Source organism: Manis pentadactyla, chromosome 1 (genome assembly GCF_030020395.1).
Source record: "Manis pentadactyla isolate mManPen7 chromosome 1, mManPen7.hap1, whole genome shotgun sequence".
NCBI classification, from domain to species: Eukaryota; Metazoa; Chordata; class Mammalia; order Pholidota; family Manidae; genus Manis; species Manis pentadactyla.
Window position 1 is genome coordinate 127,124,226 of NC_080019.1, and position 12,198 is coordinate 127,136,423.

Below are 12,198 nucleotides of genomic sequence, written 5' to 3' on the forward strand. Positions count from 1 at the left end.
GGCGGGGTGAGGGGGGAGGCGAGGTGGAAGGGAGTACCTTCTCCCTTAAGCAGCCCCAAACGTACAAAGTGCAGGTCACAGCGCCCCTCCTGCGTCTTCCGCCCCCAGACTGACTAGTCTGTGGCGCCGAGCCAGCGCCGAGGCCGCCCCCACCCCCGCCTGGGCCTGCGGCGCAGAGCGCGGTTTAGCACCGACTGAGTTTTAGGGGGCGGTGTCTTCGGGATGGAACCGCTGCCAAGAGGGAGGAGGGAGGGGGGAGGGGAAGTGGAGACATAGTTTGAGACTATAAAAGGGCATTCTGAGTTGCCCGGTTCTTGCACTCGCTGGGAAGCGGCTTCAAGCTAGTGGCCGCTGCGAAGCTAGGGCGCGCAGTGGGGACAAGAGGACAGAGCTCTGCGCAAAGCGAGCGGCCAGCGCGGAGGTCGAAGAGGGGCTCCAGGCACCGATCCTCACGTTTTCTGTTGCCCGTTGCCCCCTGCCCCAGAGGCGTCCCAGGGTGCTTCTTGTCCCCCTCGGCAGCCACCCCGCCAGCGCCTGCGGCGCGGTGCCTCCAACTCTGCGCTAGAAGAAAAACTTCCCGCGCGCCAGCAGAACTGCAGCGCCTCCTCCTAAGTGACTCCTGGAGCTCTGTGGTCGGCTCTGCGCCCTTTCAAAGAATAATAGTAACTGTTAATTTTAACAGTCAGGAGCGAAGCCAGCTAGGCTCTGCGTTCACGACCAGAACAATAGCCAACTCGCTCGGTGCGCTGCGGCGCACGGTGCCTCCCGGGGCTCGGTTGCAGCGAGCTGTCCCATTGGGGTTCCGAAGGCGTACGGCAGGCGGCGACATGGGGAACGCAGAGCTGGAGCGGCGGTCTCGAAACTTCAAGTCTGCCCCCTCGCTGCTGCTGCTCGCGGTGGCCGTGGCGCTGCTGGTCACACCCGGTGCGCGCGGGCGCCCAGCGGAGGAAGACGAAGAGCTGGTGATGCCGGCACTTGAGCGCCCCTCGGGGCAAACGACCACTCACCTCCGCTTAGACGCCTTCGGCCGGCACCTGCGCTTGGAGCTGCAGCCCGACCGCGACTTCCTGGCTCCCGGCTTCACGCTCCAGACAGTGGGGCGCAGACCCGGGCCCGACGCGCAGAGTCCGGACCTTGCGGGCGACTTGGCGCACTGCTTCTACTCCGGCACCGTGAACGGCGACCCCAACTCGGCCGCCGCTCTCAGCCTCTGCGAGGGTGTGCGCGGCGCCTTCTACCTGCAGGGCGAGGAGTACTTCGTCCAGCCCGCGCCCGCAGCCGCCACAGTGCGCCTCGCCCCCGCCGCCGCCGGGGAGGAGCCGCCGGCGGGGCCCCAGTTCCATCTCCTGCGGCGGAGACGGCGGGGCGGCGGTGGCGCCAAGTGCGGGGTCATGGACGAGGAGATCCAGCCCCCTAGGGGCGCGGGGTCGGAGAACGAAGACGGCGAGGCGGAGAGGCTGCCGCGGGACTGGGCGCCGCAGCGCGCCGGACAGCCAACAGGTATCTGCCCCAGAAGAGCTGCTCTCTCCTGTCTCTCCATTCACCCCCTTTCCCCTCTTTCTCTGTGCGGCTTGAGGGTAGCATCTTATTTTGTCTGCGGATAGGTGGAGATTTGGAGGAATGTAGCTTGTAGTTTGGTTGGTGAACCAATGAAATTCTGTCAGACGTTTTCCCACATAATGAATGCTCAGGAGAGGGTAAATCGACGATTTTCTACTAAAGAGAAGCGTTTCGAACGGGAAGGGAGAGTTGGTAACCCAGCTCCTTCCACCTTAGTTCATTGTGAGCCTGTGCGCCCACTTTCCATACTGTTAATGTGTTTTTTCTTTTCAACCATTGTGCATGTGTTTAGTCGAGTTGAAACTTTGCTCTTAGTTTTGTAACCGCCGCCTATGTGCATTCCCTGCCTCCAGAAGAGGGAGGAGTGGAGGGTTGGTGACCTGGAAATGTGTACCCAGAGAGGCTGGACAGCTGTGCTGCCCATCTCTGTCCCCGTACCCCTTTAAGAGGCCAACCCCGACCGGCTGGAGGCGGCGGTGGGGCCCCTCAGCAGAACCTGCCCAGGAGGTCTTTGCCCGGCTCGCCCCGCCTCTCCGCGCCTCCCACCAGGCCTCCCAGTTTGCACTCCCTCTCGCGGCCATAATTCGGCTCTCAAGCCTTGTTGAATGTTAGTCACCGCTTGATCCTTGCTGTCCCGCCTTCGTCTTGCTCTCTCTGTTGTGTGCAATACATCTAGTTCTTTTCATTCGATCACTTTGGTGCCTGTTTCTTCCCTTAACTTTACCTCGTCTTGTTTTAGAATTTTCCTCTTTGCCCCTGTACATCTGCTCCTGGAAGCAGTTACATACATGGTCAGAGCGAGGTTAGGACTTTCTGGGAACTGAGTCTCAGGAGTCAGAGGGCTCTTTTCCAAAAAATCCACCGTGGCCCCATGGCCCGAGACAGGAATTTATTTCCCTGGGGCGGTGGGAGTGGGGCAATAGGCTGCTGGGCAGAGTGGGTGGTCCTTGTGCCCGGATTTGGCAAGAGCAGAGCACCCCAGGGACCCCTGGAATGAGAGAGCAGAGCAGTGCAAGCTGAGATTCCTTCAGGCCCTGCCCCTTGGCAGAGGCCCCAGCCCTGCCCTGGGCCTTCCACGTGGAGCCGGATGATCTCATTCAGGATTTAAGTCCCGGCCTGTGAAAGAGTGACTCAGGGTGCTTGCCTCCTGCCCTTGCTCCAAGTTTTTACTATAGCTGGGTGGATGATGTGCACCCTGCCTTGTTCAAATTGTAGGACTTCAAAGAGGACAAAATAAATTTTGCTCACACACACAAAACAAACAAACAAAAAGCCTGATCCTGAAGAGCACAGGGCCTTTTTATTTAAAGTAAAAGAGAAAACTTTTAAAAATAACATTTTCTGTGAGAAGAGATACAAATAATTTTATTGTTCCAGGTTTATTTTTGTTTTATTTGCTTTGACTGGTTAGACTTTCCTTACATACCCTGAGAAAGTAACTATTCTTGGCTAGACTGCCCCTGAGCAAAGGTTCTTGTTTCTTTACAGGAGCTGGAAGCAAAAGAAAGAAGCGATTTGTGTCCAGCCCCCGCTATGTGGAAACTATGCTCGTGGCAGACCAGTCAATGGCAGAGTTCCATGGCAGTGGTCTTAAGCACTACCTGCTCACCCTGTTCTCGGTGGCAGCCAGGTTGTACAAACACCCCAGCATTCGGAATTCAGTTAGCCTGGTGGCCGTAAAGATCTTGGTCATCTATGAGGAACAGAAGGGGCCAGAAGTGACTTCCAATGCTGCGCTCAGTCTGCGGAACTTCTGCAGCTGGCAAAAGCAGCACAATCCGCCCAGTGACCGGGATGGGGGCCACTATGACACCGCAATTCTCTTCACCCGGCAGGTAAGAGGAAGACAATACTGCTGATGAAAGCATCCTCTTGGAACTCAGCTTTATAACAAACAAATGTATATGAGGCATTTCAGCAGTGTTTTGGCACTCACAATTTTTTCATTGGTTAACATGGCTAATCTTGCTTATTTCCTCAGTAATTTTATTATTTCAAATTTCACAGTCTTATTTGAATAGCGTTAGGGAGAATCTTAATTAAAGTCACACAAAATACTCCTAAAAGGACAGACAGCTCACCAGCAATGCATGTAGATGCTCCAAAACATAGGGGAAAATATCCCCCACCAAAAAGTTAGATCCACAGTTTGATGCTCTGACTCTATTCATGAGGACACGCTTTCACTCCCTGTAGGACCTGTGTGGGGCCCAGACATGTGATACTCTTGGGATGGCTGATGTTGGAACTATATGTGATCCCAGCAGAAGCTGCTCAGTCATAGAAGATGATGGCTTACAAGCTGCCTTCACCACAGCACATGAATTAGGTAAGCCCATTTCAGAGTAAGAGTGAAGCCCAATTCACAAATTCAAACTGGTAAACCATATGTTAATTTAAGAGACAGAATATGCAGGTTATATTCCTTTTTAGGTGCCTGGGCTCCCTTGAAACTGCAGAAAATATCTTTCCACTATTCTAAACATGGTCCTCTTTATTAGAATTCAAAGTAAGATCGTTGGAGCTATAGACACCTGGAAATTTACATGTTTGCTTATATCCTGTGAAAAGTAGACATTGTCTCCAAAATACATTTCTTCCTCTGTGGAAATATCACATTGAGACAAATGAATCCCTGTTGGGAAAAAAATAATGCAAATAACCTGTATTTTAATGTGGGTTTTGGATTACTTCCTAGGGCACGTGTTTAACATGCCACATGATGACGCAAAGCAGTGTGCCAGCATTAATGGTGTCCACCGGGATTCCCACATGATGGCGTCAATGCTCTCCAATTTGGACCGCAGCCAGCCGTGGTCCCCTTGCAGTGCCTACATGATCACGTCATTTCTGGATAATGGTCATGGTGAGATCCTCAAGCTACTCTTCCCCATGTAGGGTTCAAGCTAAACCAACTCTTTCTTTTTTATTATTCTTTTATTTTCCCTCTTTCAAAATTACTTTCATTACCAAGGACATATGTTTTTAGATCTTAATTCCCAATAAAATTTCTGCTTTTGGGCTGAGTACCTCCCCAAGCACATCAGTTTGAATTTTTAGTAGAGCAATAACTCCCTATCATTGTTAATTCAGGAAAACTCACTCCATTGAGGATAACATCTTAATAATGATTTAAATCTCTCTGGCACCTTCCCCAAAAGCTCTGTAGTTTTCAAATCATTTGCTATATATTTTCTCTTATGATAAATGTTTTCTGCAACTGATCTACCCATTGGATGCTTTCATTTACTGTTAACTAATAACAGTGGCATTTTTCTTGGCAGGAGAATGTTTGATGGACAAACCCCAGAGCCCCATACAACTCCCCTCTGATCTCCCCGGGACCTTGTATGATGCCAACCGACAATGCCAGTTTACATTTGGGGATGAGTCCAAACACTGCCCAGATGCAGCCAGCACATGCATGACCCTCTGGTGCACGGGCACCTCAGGCGGGTTGCTCGTGTGCCAAACCAAACACTTCCCGTGGGCAGATGGCACCAGCTGTGGAGAAGGGAAATGGTGTATCAACGGCAAGTGTGTGAACAAGACTGACAAGAAGCATTTTGATGTGAGTTTTACCACCGCAACACATACACACTTATTTAAAATTTGGAATTGAGAGGAGCAAAGTGATGCAAACATTTGATTCCACATCAAACACCCCATCTGTGTCCTCTCAAGGCGACTCAAGATCCAGACGCATTATTTTTATAGTTGATTCTTTGTCTCATATCTTTCTCTTCCATTTCCTAAAAAGTTTCTGTAGGGAATTCTAACACTGATGATTTGTGTCCCCATTTAGACTCCTGTTCATGGAAGCTGGGGGCTGTGGGGACCCTGGGGAGACTGTTCAAGAACCTGTGGTGGAGGAGTTCAGTATACAATGAGGGAGTGTGACAACCCAGTGCCCAAGAATGGAGGGAAGTACTGTGAAGGCAAGCGCGTGCGCTACAGGTCATGTAACATCGAGGACTGTCCAGATAATGATGGTGAGTAGGGGTGGAGTGAGAAGGATGTGCCTGCAAACAGGCAGCTATGGATTGAAAACTAATAATGTCATCATTTCCTTATCTTTGCAGGAAAAACCTTTAGAGAGGAGCAATGTGAGGCACACAATGAGTTCTCCAAAGCATCCTTTGGGAGCGGGCCTGCAGTGGAGTGGACACCCAAGTATGCGGGTGTCTCCCCAAAGGACAGGTGCAAGCTCATCTGTCAAGCCAAAGGTATTGGCTACTTCTTCGTTTTGCAGCCCAAGGTAATTATTTTTATACTGGCTTTTTGCCTAAAAACCCAGGGCCTTGCTTGCTGTCTTCTCATGAAAGCTATGATACACTTTCTCTACTTTCTTTGTCACCATTGGCAGTTGCCTGCTTCCGTGTTATCTTCAGTTATGAAGGAAGCTTGAATCCAGCACTTACAATTCTTGCAATTGTTTATTATTATTCTCATATACAAAGAAAAGCCCTTTCCTTCTGGTTAGATAAGCTATATATTACCAATCAGTGATGGTGCAAAATAGCTTAAGGATGGTCCGAAGTACTTGCTACTAGACAGCCAGCAGTAGAGTGTATGCACTGACTCATGACAGTGGAAGTCTGAGCATTGGTGACTCTTGTGTTGAGGATGTGTATTGAGCTAGCAAAAGCATCATTTTTCTGAGGGCATATATCTGGCTCTGAGGTAGAAAACGATTGAATTTGGTTGAGATTGTCATATGTCATTATCACTGCAAGCCAGGAAAATATATCCCAGTTGCAGGTTCAACATATGAGTGACTTATTCAGCACTTACTATGTCCACTATTATTCTGGGTATTGAGGCCATCTATAGCAGTAAGCAGACTGACCAAGAGCTCTCTTTCTTCGACCTCAGCTAGAAGTGAGGTAATAAATCATCAAAATATATATAATTTATTCAGATGTCTACATACATTGTGAGAAAAAAGTCAAAGAGAAGGACAGAGTGTGACATCTATAGAGGACTATTTTAATTACAATGCTCAGGAAAGCAGAGATGTCTTGTTAATGAGGAAACATTCACTATCATCATAGTATCACCTCTTTCCCTGGTGATGTGTGATGCTGGATATGTGTTCTTCCTTCTCTAGGTGGTAGATGGTACACCATGTAGCCCAGATTCCACCTCTGTCTGTGTGCAAGGACAGTGTGTAAAAGCCGGTTGTGATCGCATCATAGACTCCAAAAAGAAGTTTGATAAGTGTGGTATTTGTGGAGGAAATGGATCCACGTGCAAGAAAATATCGGGATCTGTTACTAGTGCAAAGTAAGTTTTAAAGTGCCATACTCCCAAAGATCTTATCATTTAGATATATGTAGCTCTCTACAGGTCTGATAAAAATTATGTGCTACATGATTACCATGTTTTCAAGCTGAGTAACATAATTAGCCAGTGAATGAGAGGTCTCATCTTTATATCTGTTCTTCTTGCCTGCAGACCTGGATATCATGATATTGTCACAATTCCAACTGGAGCCACAAATATTGAAGTGAAACAACGGAATCAGAGAGGATCCAAGAATAACGGAAGTTATCTTGCCATCAAAGCTGCTGATGGCACATACATCCTGAATGGTGACTTCACTTTGTCCACTTTAGAGCAAGACATTACATACAAAGGTAGTGTCTTGAGGTACAGTGGCTCCTCTGCAGCCTTGGAAAGAATTCGCAGCTTTAGCCCTCTCAAAGAGCCCTTAACCATCCAGGTGCTCACAGTGGGCAATGCCCTTCGACCTAAAATTAAATACACCTATTTCGTGAAGAAGAAGAAGGAGTCTTTCAATGCCATCCCTACTTTCTCAGAATGGGTCATTGAGGAGTGGGGCGAGTGCTCCAAGTCCTGTGGACTGGGTTGGCAGAGAAGGTTGGTGGAGTGCCGGGACATCAACGGGCAGCCTGCCTCAGAGTGTGCGAAGGAAGTGAAGCCAGCCAGCACCAGACCCTGCGCGGACCTGCCCTGCCCCCACTGGCAGGTGGGGGATTGGTCACCATGCTCCAAGACTTGCGGGAAGGGTTACAAAAAGAGAACCTCGCAGTGTCTGTCCCACGATGGTGGGGTGCTGTCTCCCGACAGCTGCGATCATTTGAAGAAACCTAAACATTACATAGACTTTTGCACCATGGCAGAATGCAGTTAAGCAGGTTGGTGTTGAGGGAAAGAGGAGTTGTGGAAGGGCTGATGCACTGAAATCAAGAAGGCTGGAGGAACCCAGTGTGCCTTGTCGGTGACCAACGTGGTGTATCAGTGAGTTGGGAGTGTAGAGGTAGGCAGGAAGGAAGTTAGCGCCTCAGAATATCCTGCCATTTGCAGATTTGATAGGATTATTAATCTCTGAACAATGATAGAGCCCCAGGCCATTATTATTCCTGTTGTTACATCTCTGACTTCAAAGTTTAAAAACACTAGAAACAATTGTCAAAGTAAGTTTAAGGAATACTACAATCCTTGTTTTGTGGTACTGATTAAATACTTTGTATCATGCATGTTGGAAAGTGAAAAGCAGGAGAAAGATGAGATTTTTAGTTTAAGACGTGGCTTACTTTACCTCACTAACAATGGAGGAAGGAGGGACTACAAACAGGATCTTTGACTAGCCCTGTTTATGGCTGCTATGGTTTCAGAGAATGTATGTGCCATCCTGTCTACTAAGAACTAAGAATTCAAGATTGTCCAGCATGAGAGAAATGCGTAGCAGTGTCCTATCACTCCATCTTTACTTTCTTTGCCATATTGTTTCTTTGTGAATTCATTCTGACAAACAATTCCGTGTATTTGTAAAAAGGTATTAAGTATACAAAGGGAAAAAAGCAGCGATGTATCAGATACTGTAACAACTAGAGGAGGCACCTCGAGCCTACCTCCTCCCTTTCTTTTCCTTCATATGTAAGCCTGCGTTTGGAATGTGGATGTGGAAAAACAGTTTGTGTCCCCAGAAAGTAAAATCACACACAAAAAAGGATATAATGCCAGAACAAGAATGGGGTGTGCAGAACAGGGTCCCCAGTGTTTGGGGACTCTGAGATCACTTGTCTCTCAGTGGGGAGGCTACTGAGGGGTAGCAGGTCCATCCCCAGCAGCTGGTCCAACAGTCATATCCTGGTGAATGTCTGTTCAGCTCTTCTACTATGAAAGAGAATATGACTTTTTCCATATGTATATAGTAAAATATGTTGCTATAAATTCTATATACTTTATAAGTATTGGTTTGTGTGTTCCTTCTAAGAAGGACTATAGTTTGTAATAAATGCTTATAATAACATATTTATTTTTATACATTTCTTTCTAATGATAAAAACTTTAAGTTATATCACTTTTGTAAAGACATATAAGAATAGAGTATTTATACAATATATGTTACTAGAAATAATAAAAGGACAATTTTTGAACCTGTGTGTCTATTTTTTTCTAGTGGGAATTAGTTCCTGGGAAGGAAATCTCCAATAGAAACATTGAATTTGAAGACTGAATGTTATTACATTTTTTTGGAAATGAGATTTCATTCTAATGAAATGTGTTTTATGTATTCTTGGTGCATACGGTTACAGCCAAAAAAGGAATCTTTTATATCTTTGGTAGATAGGTTTGTTACTAATATAATATATACCAATGCTTGGCAAACTTTTTCTGTAAAGAGCCAGATAGTAAATATTTTCAGTTTTGGGGCTTTAATCATCTCTGTTATGGTGACTCAATTGTGTTGTAATATGAAAACAGCCCTAGACAACGCATAAGTGAATGGGCATGCTGGTGTTCTAACAGAACTTGATTTACAAAAACTGGAGCAAATTAGTTTTGTGAATGTAATTTGCCAAGATCTGATTTATAACATGGTAAATGTTAGAGTTCTGGATGCACTTTGAATTTGTATCTCTTCCTTAATCATATCACATTAGTAAAATTAGGTAAAAGTATTTAAGCTACTGAGTAGAAAATGATGCTCATGAATTTGGGACAGACATGCATGGGGAGTAAAGCTCACCAAATTTTCCATTTGCTCTTCAGAAATACATGAGGTGTTCTGGAGAAACCTGGAAAACCCAAGCCACTCCAGATAGCCTTTCAAAAATCACTACATTTTAAATGCTAGATGTTACACCAATGATTTTAAAAGTTCAGACTGTTTCCAAAGTAACTGTCTCTGAAGAGAGAGCTTGCTTACTAGAAGACTCGGATTATGTGGTTAACCGCAGAAATTTCCAACTTGACATTTTCACCCTTTTTTTCACCCTCCCTGGAACAGTTCTCTCAAGTAGTTCTATGTAATATTAATTTCAGATTTAATTTCTAATTTGCCTTTGGAATTAGTGTTCTTCCCCTGAGCAATTGAATGCAAGACTCACAAGAGCAAGTGCATAGGTTAAGTGGGAGGGGAAATTCACACTAGCCTCTGGTTAAGCTTTTTTCCTACTTGCCACAGGAACCCAAGGTTAAAGTCAAAGGCTCCTCACACTGTGAGAACTAGTCCTAGTCCCAGAGAAGCCAGGTAAACATAGAACTTGGCCATGCAGCTCAGTGACCTGATGCTCTTGGCATCAACAACTCAACCACAATGACTTATTTGCCTACATCACTATGGCACAAATCCCCATAGTAAGTGACATGAAGGATGGACACACACACAAGAAATGCCCTTACCCTCAATCACTTATACAAGCTGTTTGATTAAATGAGCTCAATGTACCTAAAATGATAACCCCTAATACAAAGAAGTCATTTTGGCATCTTGCTTAATACACCAATTAGTTTTTTCTTCTAAAAGGCTTACATTGATTTGAAGTAGTAAGCAAGGAGATTGAAATTCAGGACACAAAAAGATACAAACAGCCAAAAGATTTCTATCATTCTCTATTCTCAGTTCAAGGTAATGCCAAATGATTTTTTAAGTTGCCACATTATTTTTTCAGCCCTCCACTGATGAGATTTGTCCTTTTTTCAATAAACTGAGAGGTTTAAAATACTCTATTTTGGTAACAGAGAGTTTAGTACACAACACTCATCCAGTTCTGTGAGCTTGACTGGGCACTTGCTTCAAAGGAGAACAAATTTGTGCTCATTTGTGTTACAGATATACCTTATGAGCTGGCGTGATATTCAGTAGTAATTTAAACTAATTCTCAAAGCACTCGATGGGCCACTTTCTTTATCTAACATTTCAATCACTACTCAAGCACAGTTTTTGGATCAGAGCTTTCAGGCAAAAGTTGTTTCCAACTATTTCTCTCTTTTGAATTTGTCTTTTAGAAGAGGGCACTACAGATCTCAATGTGATCTAGAAACAATGGACACAAATTAGCCACAGTTTACTAACCTCATTGGTTTTACCAAAAGGAAAAAAATTAATACAAGGATTAGGGTGCTAAATCTATCCAAGAAATTAACCAAAGCTACCCTACCCCAGTATAGACACAATAATCATTCACTCCACTTGTCTCCATTTGGTCTCAGTCTTAGAAGTTCCTGAAGTATAGTTTTCATTCAATTTACTCTTGTTGCCATAATTCAGAAACCCACTTCTATTAATCATAGTGCCTTCATTTAAGGGTAAGTTTCTATATTTGCTATGCAATTATTTGTTTGTAATTTAGCCTATTTTTTATATGGAATTTCTTGCTCTTTAGGATTATTATTGTTTTATGTTCCACTACACTACTCTTAAGAGAAGGTATAAAACATTTACTTACTGGAGTAGGAAGGAGGTGGAGTGCAATTTTATGTAGAATAATACCAAAGGCTTTTTCCATAAGGAAATATTTGGGAAAAACCAGAAAGATTTGAGGGGACAGCTCTCTGAGGAATGAGATTACAGTAAAGAGGCGGCCACTATGGCTGGGAGTAGCTCAGCTCCTTGGAGAAGAAAGCAGGAGGCCAGTGTCACTGGAGTGATGAGGGGAGGGGTAGGAGGGAAGGAGGAGAGGTCAGTGGAGGGCAGAAAGCTAGTTCCATAAAAATAGGAAGTATGTTTCGGGTTTGCTCTGAGTGAAATAGGGAACCAGTGAAGGAAGTTGAGCAGAGGGAAGACACAGTTTAACTTGACATTTTAATCTGTAAGTGAACCAGACAGGAGCCAGAGACTATTGCAATAATTGCAATGAATGATAATGATGGGCTGAACTAGAGTGATGGCCATGGAGATGATAAAAAGAGGTCCAATTTTTCAGTTCAAGACTTTGAAATTTTCAGATGTATATAGATGTGAAAGGGGGAAAACCCACCATGGATGAGTCTCAGGTTTGTTTGTTTTGCTTCTTGTGGGGGAAGAGACATCCTGTGCAACACGGATGCACACTGCATTCTACTTAAAGACCAACGGGAACTAAAAAACAAGATTTTCAGTAAGTATGGAAACCAGTTAAACTAATGCTAAATACAGACAATAGTGGACTATATGGTTTCACAATTAACCAGAAATATAAATATAGTAGTTAAAAGAGAAGAAATATAAAGTATGTTAATAATAAAAATTCAGGTCTAAAACCATATGTCATATTGACAAAATCATAACAGAAGGATAGAAATTTCTTCTGTTGGGAGTTATCAAAGGTCATCATTTTATTCTTGAATTTGGCCATTAGATAAACATAGATGAATATTTTTTAAAAACAAATACCCAATAGTGTC

General features: G+C 44.8%; 1 protein-coding gene across 1 annotated transcript; it reads left to right on the plus strand.

Moving 5' to 3' along the window:
- Positions 1-312: 312 nt before the first annotated feature.
- On the plus strand, positions 313-8,966 carry ADAMTS1 (ADAM metallopeptidase with thrombospondin type 1 motif 1). Its single transcript, XM_036875206.2, has 9 exons — positions 313-1,500; positions 3,049-3,395; positions 3,757-3,889; positions 4,259-4,426; positions 4,845-5,131; positions 5,366-5,552; positions 5,643-5,818; positions 6,671-6,846; positions 7,018-8,966. Exons 1-9 carry the CDS (start codon positions 828-830, stop codon positions 7,715-7,717), a joined length of 2,847 nt encoding a protein of 948 aa, XP_036731101.2. The 5' UTR covers positions 313-827; the 3' UTR covers positions 7,718-8,966.
- The last annotated feature ends 3,232 nt before the right edge of the window (positions 8,967-12,198 follow it).